This window comes from Perognathus longimembris, chromosome 9 (genome assembly GCF_023159225.1).
Source record: "Perognathus longimembris pacificus isolate PPM17 chromosome 9, ASM2315922v1, whole genome shotgun sequence".
Classification (NCBI taxonomy): Eukaryota; Metazoa; Chordata; class Mammalia; order Rodentia; family Heteromyidae; genus Perognathus; species Perognathus longimembris.
This window is the reverse complement of record NC_063169.1, coordinates 59,874,735-59,897,883: the sequence shown is the minus strand read 5'-3', so window position 1 is coordinate 59,897,883 and position 23,149 is coordinate 59,874,735. Positions and strand designations below refer to the sequence as shown.

Here is a 23,149-nt window from a genome sequence, read left to right as displayed (position 1 = left end):
GCAGCAGGGGTCCGCCGGACGAGGGGGCCCCCCCCCCCGGCGTCCCCGAGGCGTCCCGCGCTGCCCCTGGGCCCGGGGGTCTGCGTGGCAGGAGCGGCGAGGGGGGCGCAGACACCCCTTCTCCGACAAGCCACGTGCTCCCGCAGAGTCCCCAGGCCGAGAGGTCCCGCGAGGCCGGCGCCACGCCCCCGTCCCCGGCTCGGTTACCTCCGCCCGGCGGCCGCGCGGACCCCAGGCGGGCGCCCACCCGGAGTCCCGCCGCCGAGGCCCCGGCGGGCGCCGACCACGTCCCGGAGCCGAGGCCGGGGCCCGCTCCACGAGCCCGTTACCACGGCTGGGAAAATGAGGGTGCACGATTCCTTCCAAGAAAGCAAGATTCTAAAATCGAACAGAATCTGACAGCTTCGCGGCCCCGAGCCCCGAGCCCCGAGCCCGGAGCCGCCAAGGTCTCGACTCCCAGCCGCACCATGGGCGCCGGCGAGTGAGAGGCGGGGAAGAGGGCGGCGTGCGCGTCCCCGCCGAGCCCGGCGTGCGCGCGTCCCCGCCTGCTCCTGCGTGCGCGCCGCCGGTGGGCGGGGCCGAGCGGGGCGGGGCGCGCGGAGAGGGCGGCCGTCTTTTAGGGGGAGGCCGTGGAGGAGAGAAAAGGCGGCGGCCCGGTTGTGGAGAGCGGCGCGCGGCGGTGGAGGCGGACCGGACCGGAGCGTGGGGCGCGCAGCTTCGGGAGGCACGGCGACTACGGCAACCGCGGTTCGGCCGCACCGGCCGGTGAGTGTCCGGGAGGCCCCGCCCGCGGGGAGGCCGGCGCGGGCCGCGGAGCTCGGGGCACCGCGGCTGCGGCCGAGCGGGGCGCGGACCCGGGCTCTGGCGGCCGCGGGGGAGACGGCGGCCCCAGCCGGGCCCGGGCGGAGGCGAGTCGGCGCGGCTCGGGGCCGGGCCACCGTCCGGGCTCGCGGGTCCGGGGGCCGTCCGCGACCCGGGGTCCGCACCCCGCCGCCTGCGTGGCCAGCGGTTGAGGCGGTCAGCAAATGGCGACCCGCACCCCGAGGCCACCGACCCTCCTCCCCCCCCCCCCACCGGGTCACTCCGGGTCGGGGGTCACCGTGCGTTGGGGGGAGGGGAGGGGAGCCGGAGTTGTCAAACTTGGAGGGAACCCCACGATCTTGCAAGCCCGTGCCTGCCGTTGGGCGTCTAGCAAGTCGGGATCCTTCGGGGACCAACGGGTTAAAAGGGAGACTTGGGGCGGCCTGGAAACTCTCGGCGGGATGAGCGAAGTTGGTAACTTTTCCATTCATGGAAGCGAGACGGCCCGGCGCAGCCTCAGACCCTGCGGGAGGCGAGCTCCCTCGGCCCGGCGCACCCGCGGGGAGCCGGCGGGAGGGGTGCGGGTCCGGGGGTGGGGGACCCCGATCTCGGGGTGCGTGCAGTCCCCGAGGGGGGGGGGTTCTGCGGAGGTGTCTTCCACGTGACCCAGCGGTCTGTGGTTACCGTGCCTCCCCCACCCCCCACCCCACCCCACCCCCGCCCCCCGAAGTCTCTGCTTTTAACTTTTTGAGCCCCCGTGGTAAATCCTGGTTAGAAGATGCCTTGGGAAATTACTTGACCTTTTTATTTCTCGAGATTTAGTTTAGTTTTTTTTTTTTCCCCCTCTTTCGGTTGACTCTGAGCCAAGATGAAGTTATTTATGGGCATCCCGATCCCAATGTAGGGTAAAACTCTTTAATACAACCCCACCCCACCCCCCTGCTAGATGGTTAACATTTCTCTTGATTGCCCAGTACATGAACACATTTGCCGTGGTTCGTTTTAAAGTTTTCCCAAACTCTTCGATTGTTGACTTGGCAAAAGGAAGGACACCATAAAATACGCCTATAGGATTCTCTCCTCCCCCCCCCCCCCCAAACAAGGTGTAGATTTCAATGTATGGTTTTCGTTGAATCACTCTTCTTTATGCTTAGTCACTGTTTCTCACTGTGGAAGTTTAATTGGGGACAACTTGGTGTTTTGCTAACTCTTTAAATTGCCAGTTTGTTTTTACCCAGTACTTTAATTGTCATAAGCTTTTTTTGTGTTTTTTTTTTGTTACGTGGGTGATTGTAGAAATGGATCTGAAGTTTGCCTGTGTATTCCAAGTTTACTAAAATGTTTGGTTTGAATCCAGTGCTTCTAAGTTTCTAGCATTGGGTGACTTGCGTTTTTTTTTTTCAATACAAAGTATTCTAATAAAATATACCATTAAAATGCAGTACCACACAAATAATTGCTAACATTTTTGACAATGTATGTAGTTGGAGCGGTATTTTAAAGTCACCAAAATAGGTATTGGTTAATGTGTGTAGTATTTGATCTCTAAGCCAGATCTCTAAAACATATGACTATTGTGATATTTTAAGTGATCTGCTAAGACTGTGTTAATAAAGGGAATTAGTGAACACTGGGCATTGAATTCTAGAATGGCACTGTATTTGTAGAAAACTTGATGTTTTGACTCTAAAAGACTATATAAATATTACTTAATTTTATATTCATTGTAATGAACTAGGTGAGATTGAGCTTGAACAAATTGTTTATAGGTTCCTGTAGGGAGGTGTTATATACACAAGCACATCAGATTTTAACAAGAAATATGTCTTATTTAAAGTGTAGTGTTAGTACTAGATGCAGTAGTTCCTCATACCACTGCGTTTAATGAGCTTCATAAGTTTAACTAGATATGAATACAAATATACATGAAGTTTTGTGTATAAATGTGGCTGTTTTCTGAGAACTGCAAGTTCATGCCTTATTGGACACAGAATTATAACCAACCTTTTCAGAGATGTAGACTGAGGTTCAGAGTACAGTAACTATCTCAGGCCAAAAGCTGGGAGTCCCTGGCAGGCCCCTCACTAAGGCCAAGACACCAATAGTCTGCACTGAGTTATTCATACCCTGGTGGAATGTTTTGAACTGAGCATCAGTTCACACAGGTTCTTATCTTGTTGGTTTAGTGGAGAGCATTTCAAGTCACAACTTTCACTTTGAAACCAGCTATCTGTCTTCATGACCGTATTTGGAAGTAGAAAAATGTATGTTTTCTATTATATCACATCTGGAAGGATGTGTACTTGATTTTTTTTTTCATGTAATTTATTCATCTTATAAACAAAGCCAGGAACCAAAAGTTCAATAAAACAATTATATGTTGTAACCCATTGAGTTGTTTTGGACTGGAACATGGGCTGTACGAGTTGGGAACCTAGTGATAGAGTATACATATTTTGTCTAGCTACTTTCACTCCTCACCTTTTTAATTTTTTAACTTTTTATTGTGTGAGTGTGTGTGTGTGTGTGTGTGTGTGTGTGTTTATTTTCAGTACTGAGGATTGAACCTAGGCCTTTGCATATTCTAGACAAGGCCTCTACCACTGACCTACACCTCCAGGTACCTGCCTCACATACCTTTAAAAACTAAGACAGACTGGGTGCCGGTGACTCATGCTTGTAATCCTAGCTACTCAAGAGACTGAGATCTGGATCTCAGGATCTGAGGATCATGGTTCAAAGCCAGCCTAAATAGGAAAATCTGTGAGACTCTCATCTCTAAATAACCAGCAAAATGGCCAGAAGTGAAACTGTGGCTCAAGTGGTCTAGAGTACCAACCTTGAGCAAAAAAGCTTGGGGACAGGGCCCAGGCTCTGAATTAAATCCCCAGGACCAGCATACACACACACACTCAAACACACACACAAAAAGACAAAACATCCACCTGTAGTTGTGTTATGATCACTAGAACGAAATGCACCTGACTAGTAGTTTCCATTTACGATATTTTAGTATCTTAGACTATTTGAAGGGTGATATTAGCCCTGAGAAGCTTCTGGCAGCATTGCACTAATGGACTTATTTGTAACAATGGTTAATTAAACAAGTCTAGTTCCACATCAGCCATACTTTGGGACAACATGTTATTATTTTAAGTAGATTCTATTTTGTCTAATACCATGTTAATTTTATTATTAAGTAGTAGGCTAGTGCCACTCATATGTCAGGCTTCTTCTCATCTTGTATCCTTGAGCACCTGCACAAGTCCCAACACCAACTCTTGACTTTTTTTTTTTTTAAATTGGTGCCTCTTCATTCAGTTTTTATCATTAACTAGCCTGCAGAGTTGATTAGCAATTAAAATAACGGAGCAATATAAAAGTAAAGTTTTCCTCTCTTTTTAAAAAAGTGCTATTTTAAAGATTTTTTTCAAACAATGGAAGGTTGACATTTCTGTTCTTCAATTTACCTTTCCCATTGATTGACTTTTTAAATAGATGATATTGGTATCCCCATTCCATGTATAACAGCTGTTAGCATACCAGTTAAGATATGAACTGCTCAAGATATGAACACCATTGGCTTTTTCCTTTCTCTGAGACCAGAAATCAAACTTCATACTTCATTGGCAAGTGCTCTACGAACTGAGACACACACATACACACACACACACACACTTAATTGGCTAGTGCTCTACGAACTGAAACACACACACATTGACTATTAAGCCAACAATGCTGTAACTGAGTCAGTATTGGTTGTCCAGTAGTAGAACTGTAACTGTATCTTTTCATGGAGAATGTTGTTGAAATCAAGAATCTCAGTTGTTTTGAATCCATTTTGTGATTTTATTGCATTTCTTATTATTTTATTCATGTATTCACACAAATGAATCTGATTAAGGCAGAATTTTTAATGCAGAGGCCAAAATAGTGAGTGACTTAGAGATGGCTCTGACTTTATGGAGCTTGAAGTTTTCCTGTGCGCTAGATATTAGAATAATGATTTACTTGGAGTTGTCATTAGTACTACCAGGGAAAAAGTACTATATGATAAATATACCTTTATTTGAGGTACATGGAAAAGTAACATTTAATCTAAGGCTAAAGAGTTAGGGTGGCATGTTAAGAGGGTAAGGAAAGATGACATCTATTTTTTGATATAAGGAACACCCCTCAACAATCTTTCTTGCATACATTGGGTGATTTTTCTTAGCATGTTATGGAATCATTCTGGTTTGTTAGTGCTCTTTGTGTTTCCATGATTTTGGAAAAATATCTAGGACTTAAATGACAAGATCTCATTTCATTGTATGGGAAAATGCCATGTCTTAAAACTATTTTTAAGAATTGCTTGTCAGCCACAGAGTATGTGTTGGCAAGGCACTTCTGGAGAGAAAATTGAAGCTACTGTAAAGTTTTTAATATAATTAAACTTTCAGAAATTCGTGTTAATGTGTAAATTAATACAGATGTTATTTGCCATGCTAACTCTTTAGCGCTGCTTCTCCAGTTAAAAAACAAAACAAAACATGGAATTTTCAATTAAGCACATCTTGATTGAAGCCTCAGTCATAGCAACATGTTTTCTACCAGACCTTCTGTGTCACTATTCAACAGATAAAATTGGGGCTGTACAGTTTTAAAATCTTTTTCACAAGATTTATGCGTAATTGTGGGTTGTTTTACATTTTAAATTTGCTAATTATGATCTTAATTTGAAAGAGGATACATCTGGGAGAGTTTTAAATTGTGAAAGCTGAAGACTCTCCTGAAAACACTGCAGAATGACTGCTAAATTTTCTTATCCATATATTTAAATGTCAAATAGAATTGAACTCAATTCTGTTTTTGTGGCTATTTTGAGAATTGGTAAATATATAATGTTCCTTATGTTTATATTGGCATTATCAATGTAAATTATTTAGAAGAAATTTTAAACACTCATCTTCATAGCAAAGTAATATGTTCTTATAATTAGAAAGGAGCAAAAAGACTTTCTTCACCACATGGGCCATTAAGGGTTGGAATAAACCACAAGTAAAGTTGTGTAATATCCATTCCTCAAATAACATCTTAAAATTGAATCACCAGTTATTGAAGAGCTGACTTACTTTTTTGAACTTCAGTAAGTAAACATGTCTGCTACTCTCTTTTTACGTTGTTCAGATACAGATTTAAGTCCTGCTTTTGCCACTTAGCTAAGTAGATGATTCTGGGTAAGTTACTTAACCATTTCTGAATCTCAGATTTCTCTGGGCTCTTATAAGGATTTAAGTGACTCTGTATTTTAAGAAGGATAAAATAAGTATACAAGTAATGTTCTCATTTTTAGACTCAGCTTCAATAAAGAAGAAGTATTCTGGATATGTTGGTAAAAGTTTTATTGGTTTTGTTTTTAAACATTCAGAGGAAGGATGATATGGAAGAATCTATTTCTTTAGAATCCTTGAAAGCTCATTGCTTTCCTTCTGCCTTTGAAAGTTGTTGCTCTTTTTGCATTTAACCTAGGATTGTAATGGTTACTTTTTTTTTTTGCCAGTCCTGGGCTTGAACTCTGGGCTCTGTCTCTTCTTGTTTTTGGTCAAAGCTAGCACTCTACTACTTGAGCCACCACTTCCGGCTTTTTCTGAGTAGTGGCCTTGAAATGCTATCCCCAGATCTCAACCTCCTGAGTAGCTAAGATTACAAGTGTGAACCACCAGTGCCCTACAATAGTTACTATTTTTTTTTAACACTTTAGAAAGCTAGTGATTTTTTTTTAATTAGCTTACATTGGCTATAAGGGGAAGGGATCTAAGGGTTTACAACATAGTCAATCTCATCTATCACTCTTCCTCCATCCCAAAACAGTTTCCACAGGTGTCACATTTTCATAGTGCAAACCATCTATTTTGACTGCATTCATCTTCTTACACTGTCCTTGTCAGTACAACCCCCTCCTGCTAGTACTTTCCTCCCAATAGCAGAGCCTGTTTCTCTTTCCTTGGCCCTGTAGCCCCTATTTTTCAATAGACTTCATTGAGCTTCTTTATGCTGTTTTCATATATACTTGCAATGTGTTTCCAAAATTATTCACCCTTTTTCTTTTTTTCATCCCTCATTCCCCTTTTAGTGATGTCTGTAACATGTGTTCTTCCTGGTCATGCGATGGAATAGATAGTACCACAAAGTGTCCACAAGTGCTGAAAGCAGTGGTCACTCCTGTTGAAACTGCTTGTATTTTTAGGCTTCTGTCTTAGCAACAGACAAGCTTGTAACCTTCAGCATGTGAGATAAACTTGTATGGCAGTTGCAAAATAAGAAAGCGACAGCTCTTTTTGTCTCAGTTCTTATTGAAGTTTTTTTCTTTGAATGTCTGCTTAAATTTCAAATGTTTGTCACCATTTATCTGTCATTTCTTCCACTATGAAGAGATGTTTTTAATTTGGAAGTTGTATACTTGTTTACGAAATTTGAGAGGAAATATAAAGACAACTTATTTTGTTATTTAGCATAATTTAAAATGATAATTTTGATGTTGAATGTATCTCTTTCCCTCTAGCATTATTCAACATTGTGTCAACTTAGAAGTTTTCCACCTAGTTAAGTAAAGCTCTATTAATGATAATAAGATAGGTTTTTATTATTGCAGTTTGGGGAAAATCATGCTTCCATTGAAGAAAAATGATAAGGCAATTTGAGAATTGATTATTTTAGCCATCCTGGTCCAAGATAGAGTTTGGAGGAAAATATGTAAAGAGCTAATTTTCTCTTATGCATTGGATTTAGAAAACAGGCCAAGAATATGATTCTTAGCTAGAAAATTATATACTACAATGTAACTTAATTTGGAAAATACTGAGTTGCAAGTGGAAATATATACTAAATAGATGCAGAGGTATGGAGTTTGGAAGCGGGACCCAGGCAGGATGCTTACACAGGTGCGGTTTCAGTGTATAGGTGGTATTGAAACTTTTGAAGAAACTGAGAGCACCCAAGGAGATTGTATAGAATAAACCAGGAATTGCATGTACTCTGAAAGAGAGCTACTATTTAAGAAAAGATAAAGGAATAACCAAAGAATTTACAGGAGAATTTGAGAAGTGTGGGAGCAACATGAAAAGTAAAGCAAGACAGCAGTCTAAAAAGGAAAGGTTAGTCATCATAAGGAAGTCATCATAAGTCATCTCCAGAGGAGATGGCATCTGAAAAAATATACATAAATACTCTTTGGGTTTAGGAAACCCTCACTAAGAATAGTTTGAGACAGAAAAGCCAGAGTAGAGTTGGTAAGTGTATTAGAGGTTAGAAGTTTTTGTTGTTACTTAGGTTTTCCTAAAATATGATGTTAAACATCAGTGTTATTTTAAGTTTTTGATGCTAATAAGAACAAACCAATGAAGTGTTTGAAAGTGATTTTTAAAAATGCATCTAATAGACTCAAATTATAATTCAACCAATATATCATGCTTATATTTTCTCCTCTTTCTGGTCTAAAACTTTATTTTAAAAAAGTTAAAATGCTATTTTAAATGCAGGAAAGTTCATGAGGTTTCTGTAATCTCTTCATATTATTTTCTAAATCCTGTTTCTCTACTTAAAATTCTTAAAGACTTTCACTTACTAAAACTCGGAATTCCTTAGAGCAACATAACATAACATAACATAACATAACATAACATAACATAACATAACATAACATAACACTTTTCAGGGGGTTTGTTTCACTTCTGTTGGGTCTCACTTTTAAGAGCTATCTTAAATTTAACCTGATCTAGCAATCATAAGATTGAATAGGTTTTGTCAGTGAATCTCACTTCTGCATTTTTTATTTACTGTAACTTCAGCACTCAATACCTCTTACCAATTTGCCATCTCATACTTGACTTGTTATCATTCAAGGCGACTGCATTATCTAACCTCTTCACATACTGCTTATCTTTTCTGTATTACTGTTTTATTTTATTTTATTTGTATTGATCACACAGGGTAATGGGGTTTTTACTGTATTCGGCCTCCTGCTGTAGTTCTTAGGAGAAAGTGTCATGACTACTCATCCTTACACTGTCACACAGAACACTACCTGCTACATAGTAGTTACATCGAATATCTGTTTAATAAATTGAAAGAAACTGGTTTTCCAAAGAGCTCCCGCTACAGAGCTTGAGCTAAATTTTTATTTTCTTGATAATTTACTTCTCCATTTTAATTAAGCTTTATTGATTTGTTGTAGACCGTATTTTTTTTTTTTTTTTAATTTTTGGCCAGTCCTGGGCCTTGGACTCAGGGCCTGAGCACTGTCCCTGGCTTCCTTTTGCTCAAGGCTAGCACTCTGCCACTTGAACCACAGCGCCAACTTCTGGCCGTTTTCTGTATATGTGGTGCTGGGGAATTGAACCCAGGGCCTCATGTATAGGAGGCAAGCTCTCTTGCCACTAGGCCATATCCCCAGCCCTTATTTATTTATTTATTTATTTTTTTATATAGAAGAAGAGAACAGTAGATGAAACCTTAAATGAGTTAATATTCAGAAGGAATAAAAGTAAAAAGTTATGTCTTTATGTAACACATTATTCTGTTAGGAATATATGATGAAATCTCTACAATGTGAGATAAACCAAAATCAGTTTAATTGAAATTAAAAAGGTAAACTAGCAGTCTCTGAAATCTAGAACTTGAAATACACAGTAACTACTTATTGTCACTAATTGATTTAGTACCCAGCACTAGTTTTAAGTATTTTGAAAGGCATAATATTATGCCTTTGGACATACTCCAGTTGGTTCATAAAAAAGAAACTTTGTGACATTTTAAAGTACTGAATTGTTACTTAAAAGTGATTAACTTCAAGATGATTTATTGATCACATGTAACTAGTTGAACATGTTCATAGGTTTAATCTTATTTCTCAAGAGTAAAGTGCATCTGCAACTTGGTCTATATTATTAAACTTTCTGACCACTTTTTGACTAACTTGGTTTCTTTTTTTTTTTTTTTCGATTTCAAAACCTAGAGCTGGATTGGCCATTATGGAGGAGGAGCTGCAGCATCCACACTGTGTGAATTGTGTCAGCAGGCGCTGTATGACCAGACCTGAGCCTGGGATTTCCTGTGACTTGATTGGTTGTCCCTTGGTTTGTGGAGCCGTTTTCCACTCTTGTAAAGCTGATGAGCATCGACTTTTATGTCCTTTTGAGCGAGTACCGTGCTTAAATAGTGACTTTGGATGCCCATTTACTCTGGCCCGAAATAAAGTTGCTGAGCACCTAGAAATGTGTCCTGCGAGTGTGGTGTGCTGTACTATGGAATGGAACCGATGGCCAGTTAGTTATGCAGACCGGAAATCGTATGAAAATCTAAGCAGAGATGTTGATGAAGTGGCACAACTAGATATGGCCTTGGCCCTTCAAGATCAAAGGATGCTCTTAGAATCACTCAAAGTAGCCACCATGATGTCAAAAGCAACTGATAAAGTATCTGAACCTAGAGCGCAAATCTCTGTTAAATCAAGTGTCCAAGAAATTCCACATGCTAATGGTTTGGTATCTGTTGATGAAGAATCTTATGGTGCACTTTATCAAGCTACTGTAGAGACAACCCGAAGTTTGGCTGCTGCTTTAGATATCCTGAACACTGCCACAAGAGAGATTGGCATGTTAAATACAAGTCCCCAGGCCACCACAAATGAAGTGGATGAAGGACAAAATGCCAGAGAAAGCCAACAAGGTAGAAACTTAAAAGACCAGGATCGTCTTCATGAGGATGAGATAGGGGCAGTAGGTGGAATTGACTATAATAATGGCATAAGTCAGAATGCCCAGTCTGAACAAAATGGTTCAAGTGACTTATTACATAACCTGAATTCAAGTTCTTATGGCACTTCTACTCTTTGTAATGGCTTTCCTTTGGAAAACATCTGTACACAGGTCAAAGATGATAATGATCAGAAGTTTCATGGTGACTCGGTACAACGTAACCTAACAAATGGAGAATGCATAGCATCAGATGGTACTTCAGAACCTTCCAATTCACTTTTAGTAGGAGCACAACTTAGGGAAATACTTCCATCCAATGCTTTGCCTAATGGCACCATTCAAAATATCCTCATGCCAGATGGTGAAGGTGAAGGAGAATTGTGTTGGAAAAAAGTAGACCTAGGGGACTTGAGGAATATGGATGTTTTATCTTTAAATCATACTCCTTCATTCAAATTTCTCTCTAACTCATGTTGGTCTAAACCAAAGGAAGATAAAGCTGTAGATACATCTGACTTGGAAGTTGGAGAAGATCCCATGGGTCTCCAAGGAATAGATCTGATTACAGCGGCATTACTCTTCTGTCTAGGAGACTCTCCAGGAGGAAGGGGTATATCTGATAGTCGCATGGTTGATGTATATCACATTGACTTTGGGACACAGACGTTTTCCCTTCCGTCTGCAATATTAGCTACAAATACAATGGTGGGGGAAATAGCTTCAGCTTCAGCTTGTGATCATGCCAATCCACAACTGTCAAATCCAAGCCCTTTTCAGACACTTGGGCTGGATTTAGTATTAGAATGTGTTGCTAGATACCAGCCTAAGCAACGTTCAATGTTTACCTTTGTGTGTGGACAGTTATTTAGAAGAAAGGAATTTTCTTCACATTTTAAGAATGTGCATGGTGACATTCATGCTGGACTCAATGGATGGATGGAACAGAGGTGTCCTTTAGCTTACTATGGTTGTACCTATTCCCAGCGTAGATTTTGTCCATCAACACTAGGAGCAAAGATTATACATGACCGCCATTTGAGGTCATTTGGAGTTCAGCCATGTGTGTCTACGGTACTAGCAGAGCCTTCTAGAAACTGTGTATTGGGATTACGTAGTGACCATCTAAGTAGTCTTCCTTTTGAGGTCCTGCAACATATTGCAGGCTTTCTTGATGGCTTCAGCTTATGCCAGCTCTCCTGTGTGTCCAGGCTAATGAGGGACGTGTGTGGCAGTCTGCTTCAGTCTCGAGGAATGGTTATACTACAGTGGGGGAAAAAGAAGTATCCAGAAGGAAATTCATCATGGCAGATAAAGGAAAAGGTTAGTTCAATCCTCAGTCTACTTACTCATCGAAAGAGTACGCACTAGTGCTACTGAATTAATATAGTAAATATCTTGCTGAGAAGTTGGTTCTCAAATCAGTATCATGGTGCATTTTTTTAAGTATCATTGAAGAACTAGAATAGAGTTGTTTGCCATAATCACAGATTAATTGCAGATTTCCCAGATCTAGGCTTTGACATGGCAAAGAGCACTTGTCTTTCTTCAGAGGAGCAGTTTTGCACCTCATTCTCTGTTAACTGATTCCTCTACATCTATGTTGCATTCTTCTAATTTCTGAAACAGTTTCACCATTTGACAATGGAGAAAGCTAGGAGACTGTCTTTCTTGCTTGCACTTACCTCTATTACTACTTTTATATTTCAGGTTATATATATCATGGATAGCTTGGCTTACTACAATTCAAAGGAGTGATGCCTGTTATAAATCTAGGCAGACCTGGAGCTACCATTTCCCTCCTGTGATATGTTTGCTTAGCTTCTCTTTGAAGCCCTGTTCAATGAAAAGTAAAAGAGACTGCAACCAGGTGCACGTGGCTCATGCCTATAATTCTAGCTACTCAAGAGGCTATGAGGATCACAGTTAAAAGCCAGTTCAGGCAAGAAAGTTCATGAGACTCATCTCCAATTAATCTCTAAAATGGCAGAAGCAGAGCTGTGAGGCTCAAGTGATAGAGCATTATCATTAAGCAAAAAACAGCTTGGGGACAGTACCCTGGCCCTGAGTTTAAGCCCCGGGACTGGTACAGAGGATTGCAGAGATCTATGATGACAGTTGGTTTTTATTATAGAACACATAGGGAATTTTACATTTTCTAATGTGGAGATAATTTTGATAAACTTAACATTTGGTTGCAAAGCATTCAAAATTCTGATTATTCTTGACAACTTTAAGTTTTCTCTTATTGTCCTCTTTTCCTTTGAGGCCTTGATCAATACATGAACACACAAGTTATTTTATGTTTGTTTTTTTTTCCCCCCCAAAGGGTATCTAGAAGCAGAAGTTTCATTTTGTAAGGTGGTTGGTGTTTCTCTTTTTGGGATGAGACACAATATGACCTCAGTTCTTATTCACTAGAATTAACTTGGAATGAAGTATTTTCTGGGAATTTATAATAATATCATCTATCCTTCAAGTTTAAATTACCATTACTTACACAAATTACTTAGACCCTTATACACTGGTGACTTTCTGTACAAAATAGACAAGCCTCTACTGGATATCTCTAGCTGATTATCCCAGTTTCCTCACTCTCAGGATGTCCAATTTACTATATCCACTTAATCTCAGGAGGGAATGTTATTGTCTAATAAGCCGTCTCTAACAGTGGTCTGTGAGTTAGAATTGATTGCTTTTTACCCACTTTATTTTCTATTGGTAATTAAGTCCTTTTGATTCTTCCTGTTTTCATAACCTGCCAGGTTTGCTTGTTTGTTTCCCTATTCTTTTCCTAGTCCAGTCTCATCTTTGGTTCTCTTCTGGATTACTGCCACAGCTTCCTTCTGAGTCTATTTCAGTGGGCTTCTCTCCAACTCTGTACAAGAATTAGAATTCTATAAAAATTTTTCTTAAATACAGTTCTTACATTGTCAGTGTAGTGTCCAAAAAGTTGTTGGTATTCGTCCATTGCCCTTTTGGAATGCAGGCTGTCTCTTTAACAAAAGCATGTGCAGTGTTTGATAATCTCATCCATACTTCATCTTCTGCTTTTTTTTCCCTTTCACTTTGCATCCCTCCCACGTTGACTGTTTTTCTCATGTTTTTCTTTTTGTCTCAAAGCTTTCAAATATGCTTTCCTCAGTACCTACATTTGAACACCTATATCCTACCAGTGTATCTTAGCACCAATCCTCCCGTGATACCAAGGGATGATTATATTCAGTGTTCTCTATTTAGACATTGTCCTATTAGCTACAATGTCGTGGCTTTTCCTGCCCTATTCATAATTGTTACTTAGGTCTTTTTTACTCTGCAATTGGGCTGTTACTTGTGTTTGGGAAGCATGATGTTTCCATTTATAAAGATAAGGAGCCATATAGCCATTGCTGGACTGGGGAGATAGTGTTTCAGGAGTAGCTGACTCAGCGAAGGGGAAAGTAGCTCACATTTTTCCAGTACACACATGAACAGGGATGACAGGTGAGTCTTTTGCCTTAAAAATGCATTTCATTGTATAGAATATAATAAGATCCATTTTTGCATCTAAATGTTTAGGAACATCTTGAATAAATGGAAGCAACCTTGTGTTGTTTTTTTCTTTTAATATGTTTAGTTGCTTTAGTACTTGTGAGTTGTGTTTGGATAAGCTAAGTATTTTTAGAATACTTTATATGGAGTGACAGGAATGAATGAAACATCTGGGGGGAATATAATACCAGTATCTCCAGGTTATGAATAATTCTACATAGCTGCTTTTACATAACAATAATAGTATTCAGCATGTATTATTTTAGAAAGTAGCTCTGCACTCATGAAGTTACATTTGTTTTATGTTTAATAAGCCAGATTGAGGTTTTAATGTTGGCTTTTACTTATTTTTTATTTATTAGAATTACTTAATCACTATTCTATACAAGTGTCAAATATTTGACCAACACTTATATCTAAATTTTAAAGTACCTAATTACTGTATACTGGGTGTTTCTCTTAACAGCAGAAGAATATACATGTAATTAGAACAAGAAGTGCATTTTGGTTTTCTGTACATTGACTTGTTTAAATCTGAAGCAGAGTTTTCTTCTAGGTATGGCGATTCAGTACTGCATTTTGTTCTGTTGATGAATGGAAATTTGCTGACATCCTAAGCATGGCCGACCACTTGAAGAAATGCAGCTACAATGTGGTCGAGAAGCGGGAGGAAGCCATCCCACTGCCGTGCATGTGTGTGACTCGGGAACTCACTAAAGAAGGACGCTCACTGCGCTCAGTCTTAAAACCCGTACTGTAAGAACTGAACCTTCACGTGCACGTGCATACAGGCACCTAATTTCTTTGTATTATGTGACACTTTTATTAATGTATTAAAGATTACAACTAGCAGATTTATTGTCGCTGTGTATATAAATGTTTTGAAGTGACATATATTTTTATAAAGTACTGTTTAGTTTGAAAAAGTTGCCTTAATGTTTGAAATGTGTGAAATTTTTGGAACTTGCTGGACAGGGTGATCTAATCTTTACATAAATTTCAGAATTAGTTTTTTTTAATGGTGTGCATATTTTTGTTCTTAAACTTTTTGCTTCCTAAACTAACAAGATCCTGACCAAACAGCTTATTCCACATATTTTCTATAGATTGAGGCCCAGGTTAATCAAAAAGCAAAGTTTTGGTTCAAATTTGTGTGGCAGAAGAGTAACTTTGAGTTACGTAAGCATAAGACCTTTACAAAGTTTTTATTTTCCAGAAATCTCCTTTTACAATCGTAATGCATAGGTGATATCTAGTATATACTGAGATAATACTTAAAAGTCCAGAGTAATATTTGGCAAAATGTTTTAAGATGATCATATTTAAAATAATCCACAAAGGTGTTTTCATTTTAGGCTCTCACAGCTCCTACATGGAAAGTGATTATACGTAGCTTTATTTTTTATTAGATGTCGCAGCCAAAGATTCTTGGCAGGGTGTTACACAGTCTTTCTTTTTGCTTTAACCCGTATATGGGAAGTAAAAGCAAAAACAAAACATGAGCCTGTAAAATCTCTTCATGGTATTATGTATTTGCTAGGTAATTCTAATGCTTGAAAAGATAATATGCCTAAATTTGAATTGGGGATATATGAATAAATATTAAATATTCAGAGTGCAAAGGGCTCAGCTATTTTTTTTCATAAGCATTGGGTGATTTGGACTTTTGATGTTTATAAAAATATAACTACATTATTTTAAGACATTTTAAAATGGGAATTTTAATGGCTTCTTTATAATGTAACAATTGAGCAGAAACCTGTCTTGGTTGACAATCTCTTTGAAACATTTCCAAAGTAATTTCTGATGTACGTCTAGTGGAAAGTAAGAGTTATATCTTTGTGTAAAGATCATGGTATAATTGGAAAATATTCACAGACCTATTCTTGGAATCTTTCAAAATGACTTATCTATGATTAACTTGATGTAGTGACCTTAAAAGAAATGAATGTACGTGTTATATCAGAATTTAGAAAGAAGTTGCAAAGATGAGAATTTATACCTAAATAATTGGTATAATCGGTAAATTCTAATCGGTAAATTCTGGCATTTGGTAATATAAAGTGATGACAAACTACATTGTTACGAATGTCAGAATTCAGTTGTAACCTTCATTTCTACATTGTTCCTGAGGGTTTATGGTTCCTGGTTTATGATTCCCATATATGGCAATCAGGCTGAGCAGAGACGGTCCTCGGGCATGAGAAAATTCTGAACTGCTTAAGATTTGTTTTGGTTGGATCAGCCCTTACTACAGTTGAAAAGTGTAGCAGTAAAGACTAATCAATTGTTTTGCCTCATTTGTCATTTTCTTTTTAGAATACTGACTCGTCAGTGCTTAAGCTTTTTCATCTGTGAGATTAATTTATGTTTGAAAAAAAATCCATTGCTGTCAAAAAGCCAAAAATAAGGTATCAAATACTCTAGAATGGAACTCTGCCTTAAAGTTTTGCTGAAAAGAACATGTCCATAGTTAAGATAGCACAGAATTAATCTTTGTTTTATGGCTGTGAATTTCAAGTCCTTGAGTTTAGACCTCGTTTCCACACCAGATCGTCAGATAGTTAACATTGTTTTTCACGTCATATTTCTTTTGCACATCTTTCACTGCTTTTTTTTTGTTATGCCACCATACTGTTTTGTTAGAATGCTTTCATTTTGCAACATGTGTTCAAATCCTAATAAAATTGATGTTTTCTCTTATATGGCTCATTAACTTAAAAAAGAAAACTTTCATTTGAATAAAATCATATTACTTGTTTAACAAATTCCAGATGAACTCATATCATTTATTTAATTTTTAATTGTGTGTTCCAGGAGTAGCTGATGTTGATGTTGATCATTTCTCACTGTAGTTTTACTGTTGAACTTTTTTTTAAGTATGAAAAGTTACTAGTTAGGGGTATTGAAGGGCTAGAGATTTTCTGGCATGATTATTTCTTTAATACCCGTAATGAGAACCTTGTGTTTACCTCTTAAGCATGAAAAGGTTTGTATGTTGGCCTGGTAGTTTGTAAATTGAGAAGTCTGTTGATCTCTTAATCTGTGTCAAACAGCAAGATAAAAGGAAAGCTTCAGAATGGAGCATGATATGTTCTGTCTCCCTATCTCTGTCTCCCCGTCTGTCTTTCTTACTTTACTTGAGATGGAAATATGTAGTCTGTTTTAACAAATTACCTGGCGAATCTTATGCACAATAAAATAAGAAATCTTATAGGAAAGCCTAGAATGTCTGCCAGGTTATCTGCTGATATATTATTGGAATGGATATATTTGTATATATACCTATAATGGTAATTTATGAATAGTAATGGTTAAATTATATGTGTTCTATCAGTTTTATCAGTAGTGACTGATATTTTAATGTCAGCATTTCGGTAGTGTTCTTTACAGTGCTGATTTTAGTTGATTTAGCCTAAACATCTCTTTCTCCATTTTGCTTAGTAGTTTCAGTCATGTGAACATAGTAGATTTTTAGGATGAGCAAAAGTTAGAAGTACTGTGTAGTTTCTGATGGTTCTTCATTTTTCACGATTTATACTAACACTTGTCCTTAAGTGCAAAAGGATACAGTATTCGTTTTAAAAATTCTAAGTGCATAATGCTAGACCTGAAGGCCCTATATTGTATAATTCCATTCTTTACCAGAATAAGCAAGTCTATAGAAACAAATCAGATTAGTTGTTGGCAAGGGCAAATGACGTGACTACCTAATGACTATAGGGTTTTCTTTCAGAGTGATGAAAATGTTTCTGAACAAGTTAGTGGTGTTGGTTGCATAGTATTGTGAATATACTGAATGTACTGGGTTGTACATTTTTTGTGATGGTAAATTTTTATGATATTTTGCCACAGGTTTTTTTTTTTTAAGGATGCGGTATTTGAGGTAATAAATTATCAAAGCTGAAAATCACAATGTTCCCAAGGTTTGTGAAATGCTTAAGCTATTGTTTAAAATTCATGTATAGCATTAGTAATTTATTCAACTCAATAATAAAATCAGCGAGTCTCATCACTGAAGTACCAAGGACAGCAGCAAGAGCTTAGCTGCACTTCATTTCCTATCATTGAGAGATTCTGTTACTGGCTTTTGTCAACAATCTTTTTCTACCTTTCACATTTTATTACAATTCCTTGGGGCACTTTGCAGTTGGACTTAAAAGATCTGTTTTTTAAAAAAAATACTTTGCAATAGTTTGTATAATTTTCAGGATTTTTTAAACAGTTTTATACTTGGTGTGTCTTTTATAGAGCAAATGCAATTATGTATTAGATAAAAACTAAATAAATTGAACTGAGGCACGTATATTTTTTATTCTTTGGTATTGTCTTGGGGTGAATAAGAGTTACTGAAATTAGTAGGGGCTTTTAAAAATAACTTTATTGTAAAGGTGAAGAACAGGGGGTTCCAGTTACATAAGTAAGGTAATGAGTCCATTTCTTTTTAAGCAGCCACCCCTTCCCGCATTTTCTCCCACTTCCCCTTGCCTACACCCCTCCCATCCCCCAAGTTGCATAGTTCATTGCTATCACAGTCTCAAGTGAATATCATTATTACATTAGTTCATCCTCTGTCCTGTTTCTGTGATTTCCTTTCCCTTTCATGGATTGGATAAATTTATATATAAGACAAAGAGTTCAGAAAACTAAAACAGAAGGAAAAAGAAACAGCATATAGGACATAATAAAAACCTCTCGTTTCCAATGCTTGGAGCTTAGAAGGGGCTTTAGTGATGATTTTTATCACCATTTGGTTTCTCATATTTGTTGAAATTGACGCTGAGGTCACTGTGTTCATCCTCAAAACATTGAACACTCATTCCGGGAACTATAGGCTTTACTCTCTCTGGAAGATTGTTTCAACACTAAAGTTTCATAGATAATTTATTTTTCTGTCACTTAGTAATTATGCTAGACATGGGCAAATGGACAAGCTTTTAAGGAGCAAGGCCTTTAAGCAGAAGTTCATTTGAATATTTCCTCATGTGATTCTCCAAATACAAGTACTCAAGATGACAAGGAATCTACTTAAGGAATACTTTTTTTTAAATGTTCCTGACTTTCAGATAGTTATTTTCAAAAGACTTTAAGCTACTTACTTTCTACAGTGTTCTAAGAAGCCAACTGCAAAACTGCTGATTCAAATCTGTGTTTAAAAATAGTCCAATTGCTTTGAAATAATGGCATGTCATATAATTGGGGGTATACATACCAGTTCAATGGGTTTACACTCCAAGGTGAACAATGATACAAGTAATTAAATGAGCTCAACAGAATGAGGCAGGGTAATATAGACAAGAAGAGACTTGCTCTACAATAGCTTTACCTATACAGTGCAATGGCCCAAAAGCAGAGCGAATAAGGAGGTAAGTAAGGCTTTATTATAGTTTTATGTTAATGATTTCTTAATCTTGTGACACTTCTGTCATCCTTAGGATATAACATTTGACCCAAATTCCATCGTTCAGCCATCTTTTAACTTCTTACATACTTCTCACCATTTTCTTCAAATTTTGTATCATTTGATGTTTCTTGGCCTTTGCATATAGCTATTTCTTTCACCTAAAGTGTTGTACCCCCAACTTGCCTCATTTATGGGTAAAGACCCAATTCCTGGGCTGGGGATATGGCCTAGTGGCTAGAGTGCTTGCCTCGTATACATGAGGCCCTAGGTTCGATTCCCCAGCACCACATATACAGAAAGTGTCCAGAAGTGGCGCTGTGGCTCAAGTGGCAGAGTGCTAGCCTTGAGCAAGAAGAAGCCAGGGACAGTGTTCAGGCCCTGAGTCCAAGCCCCAGGACTGGCCAAAAAAAAAAAAAAAAGACCCAATTCCTTTCTCACCCTCCTTTCTTGCTCATTCTAACTCAATCACCATCTCAGTTTCCTTGTTTTCATCTTTTAATACACCCCCCAACATATTCATTACCACTGTCTATTCACTGGTAACAAAGTTATAAGCTGTTGGCCCCTCTAGGGAGAGATTGTCTTATGTAGTTTTGGGTTCCTGTTCCTAGGTGAGGTCCTTATAAAAGCATTCAAAAGGCATGTGTTGATCTAATATTGACAGATAATTGGGTAACTTAGTGCTATTTCTGTTAGCTTTCCCTGCACAACATGCCACCCTGAAATAACTATAACATGCTCATGCTTAGTTACCTAGACTGCTCTTGCTTGGCCTGGTCTGGCTGCTGCCTGTTGGCTCCTATGCCCATTGTCAGCTGATCAGTCGGCTGACACACGGATGATCTAAGATCACAGCCTGGCAGTTGGCAGACTATGGGTTAGAGTCATGGGATGATTAAGCCTTATTTCTTTCATCATCTATCAGGCTAGTCCAGGCTTATTTCTATGGCAGTAACAACACAAGAGAATAAGCCTCAGTGCGTATGTGTGTCATTGCTTGTCCCATTTACTAATGTACCACCAAACGATGATAGCTGGAATCTATGTATTCTAGAAACAAGGATATCTTTTCTCAACATTTCTTTCTAACACTGAAAAAGAAAAACACTGAAGAGAAAGAAGTAAACTTCACCTGCAAATGACATGATTTTGCATATAGAAAATTCTAAGAAATCGATTAAAAGCAAAATTAATGGGTGACTTCAGCAATTTGGTGTGACCAGTGAATAAACAGAAGCCAATTATATTTTGATACATTAGCAATGAACAATTTGGAAATGTAATTAAAGAATCAATTCCACTTAAACTAGCATCAAAATAATAACATACTTGGAAACAAATTCCATCAAAGAAGTAGAGGGTTGTATATAATACCATTGAAGAAATGGAAGATACAAGCAAATGGAAAAAGGTACATTTTGAAGGTTTGATACTAATATATCAGTACTCCTCAACTCGATCTATAGATTCAATGAAATCAAATATCTAAGCTGGCATGTTATAGTGGTGGGCAATTTTATGATTATGAAATTCATTTGGAAATGTAAAGGACCTAGAATAGGAAAACTAATCTTGAAAATGAATAAATTTTTAGCATTTGGGGGGAAAGCTGAGAGCTTGTGGGAAATGTTTCCTTGGACTTGTGTTGGGGAAAGAGCTGGGGAAGAAGTCATATTTATAGGAAGCACTGACTGGAAAGGCAGGAATCCAAGAAAGAGCGTATTGTGAAGCTCCAGTGTTCAGGGAGAAGCAAAGTGTCCCTTATGCCCTAAAGCCCTTGATCTTGTGCCATGGGGTAAGGCTTCATAATGAAGTAAAGGTATGGAGAAGATAGTTGAACCTAAGGGATTGGAGTTTATGAGAGAACAGTAATGGAATCTTTCAAATGATGAATATTAATCTTAAGATTATTGTATCTTTTCTAGTTTACAAATGAACATATGACAATTTAACAACAAAATAAAGTTGAATAACTCAATTTTTCCAACTTAAAAAGGTACTACAAACTACAGTAATAAAGACAATTTGTTAGACAATATGTTATTGGTATGTGGATCTATAGTCAAATGGAATAAAGCTAAGGGTCTATTAGCCCTATGTTTATGGCTTTTTAATAAAGTAGTTATTTCAATGGGAGAAAGAATAGTTCAACAAATAATGTTGGATAAACCACTTATTTCCAAATCTTGTAGTTCATTTTGCTTAGCATCATCTTCTGTGATCATAAGTACGTTGCTATTGAGCTATTGTGCTCCTCTTCTAGGACTATCCTAGACAAGTAAGTACTAATTGTTTCCAATGAAAGAAACCATACAGTTTATGTTTCTTTGGGTCTGGCTCACTTCACTTAGTATGATTTTCTCCAAGTCTTTCCATTTTCTCATGAAGGGGGCCAAGTCATTCTTTCTAATAGAATTCCATGTCACACTGTCCTGATCCATCCATTCACTGAGGAGCATCTGGGTTAGTTCCATATTTTAGCGATGGTAAATTGTGCTGTGATAAACATAGTTGTGCTGGTAGCTTTAGTATTATCTTGCTTGTAATCCTTTGGTTAAATGCCTAAAAGTAGTGTTTCTGGGTCATAGGAGAGCTCTATGTTTAGCCTTCTGAGGAACCTCCACACTGCTTTCCAGAGTGATTGAACAAGTTTACATTCCCACCAACAGTGGAGTGCATTCCCTTTTGGCCACATCCCCTCCATCATCTGTTGTTATTAGTTTATTGACAATGGCCATTCTTTCTGGGGTGAGATAGAAACTCAATGTTGTTTTGATTTGCATTTCTTTTATGGACAGTGATGTAGAGCACTTCTTCATGTGCTTCTTGGTCATTCTTATTTCCTCTTCAGAGAAGTCTCTCTTTAAGTCTTTAGCCCATTTCTTGAGAGGGCAGTTGTTTCTTTGAGGATTTGTTTTTGGGGAACTTTATTTTTTGAGATCTAAGTCTATTTTAGATATGAGACCCTTGTCTGTTGTATGGCCAGTGAAGATCTTCTCCCACTCAGAGTGCTTCCTATTTATCTTGTGAGCTATATCCTTTGCTGTGCAAAAGCTCTGCAGTTTGATGCAGTCCCATTTGTCAAACCTTTCTTTGATTTGCTGTATCTGGGCCTTTATTAAGAAAGTTTTGACCTGTGCCACAAGATTTGGAAATAATTGGTTTCCTTGTTGTTATTTTCAATGTACCGTATGAAATTATGCCTTTCTCTTTTGTCTTTTTCCCCCATAGTTTTATACCTGATGTCACTATAAATGATTTGGTACACTGGGTATTGTATGTACATTTATCGGAACTAGAGAAGGGGAACACCAAAATAGAGACAAACTAATTGGCAACCCAATGCAATAGCAATACTTACAAAACAATATGCTGTAAACCAACTGTACAATTCAGGGGAGGGTGGGAAAGGGGAAAGATGGGAGAAAAATGAAGGGGGAGGTAACAAGTTTGATAAATGTACTTACTGCCTTACGTATGAAGCTGTAACCCCTCTATACATTACTTTGACAATAAATAAATATTTTAATAAAATTATGTTGGATACCCAAGAGTAAAGAGGGAAGTTAGACATTATTTCTCATATCACAAACAGAAACAATTCAAAATGGACACACACAAAAAAATCCTATCGTAGGAGCTCCATGACAAACTCTCAAAAGAAACGTGCATAAATATT

General features: G+C 38.4%; 1 protein-coding gene across 2 annotated transcripts; it reads left to right on the top strand.

The window, feature by feature from the left end:
• Positions 1-678: 678 nt before the first annotated feature.
• Fbxo30 (F-box protein 30) lies at positions 679-18,238 on the top strand. 2 transcript variants are annotated; one of them, XM_048354241.1, is made up of 3 exons: positions 679-765; positions 9,797-11,858; positions 14,623-18,238. In XM_048354241.1, the coding sequence occupies exons 2-3, from the start codon at positions 9,813-9,815 to the stop codon at positions 14,824-14,826; spliced, it is 2,250 nt and encodes a 749-aa protein (XP_048210198.1). In that variant the 5' UTR covers positions 679-765; positions 9,797-9,812; the 3' UTR covers positions 14,827-18,238. The 2 variants fall into 2 exon arrangements, with proteins under 2 accessions (XP_048210198.1, XP_048210199.1); XM_048354242.1 differs by lacking the exon at positions 679-765 and adding an exon at positions 1,247-1,271.
• The last annotated feature ends 4,911 nt before the right edge of the window (positions 18,239-23,149 follow it).

Coding starts and splice junctions, on each gene's coding strand:
- Fbxo30 (XM_048354241.1), top strand. CDS start 9,813: ATGGAGGAGGAGCTGCAGCATCCACACTGTGTGAATTGTGTCAGCAGG. Junction 11,859..14,622: donor CATGGCAGATAAAGGAAAAG/GTTAGTTCAATC, acceptor GTTTTCTTCTAG/GTATGGCGATTCAGTACTGC.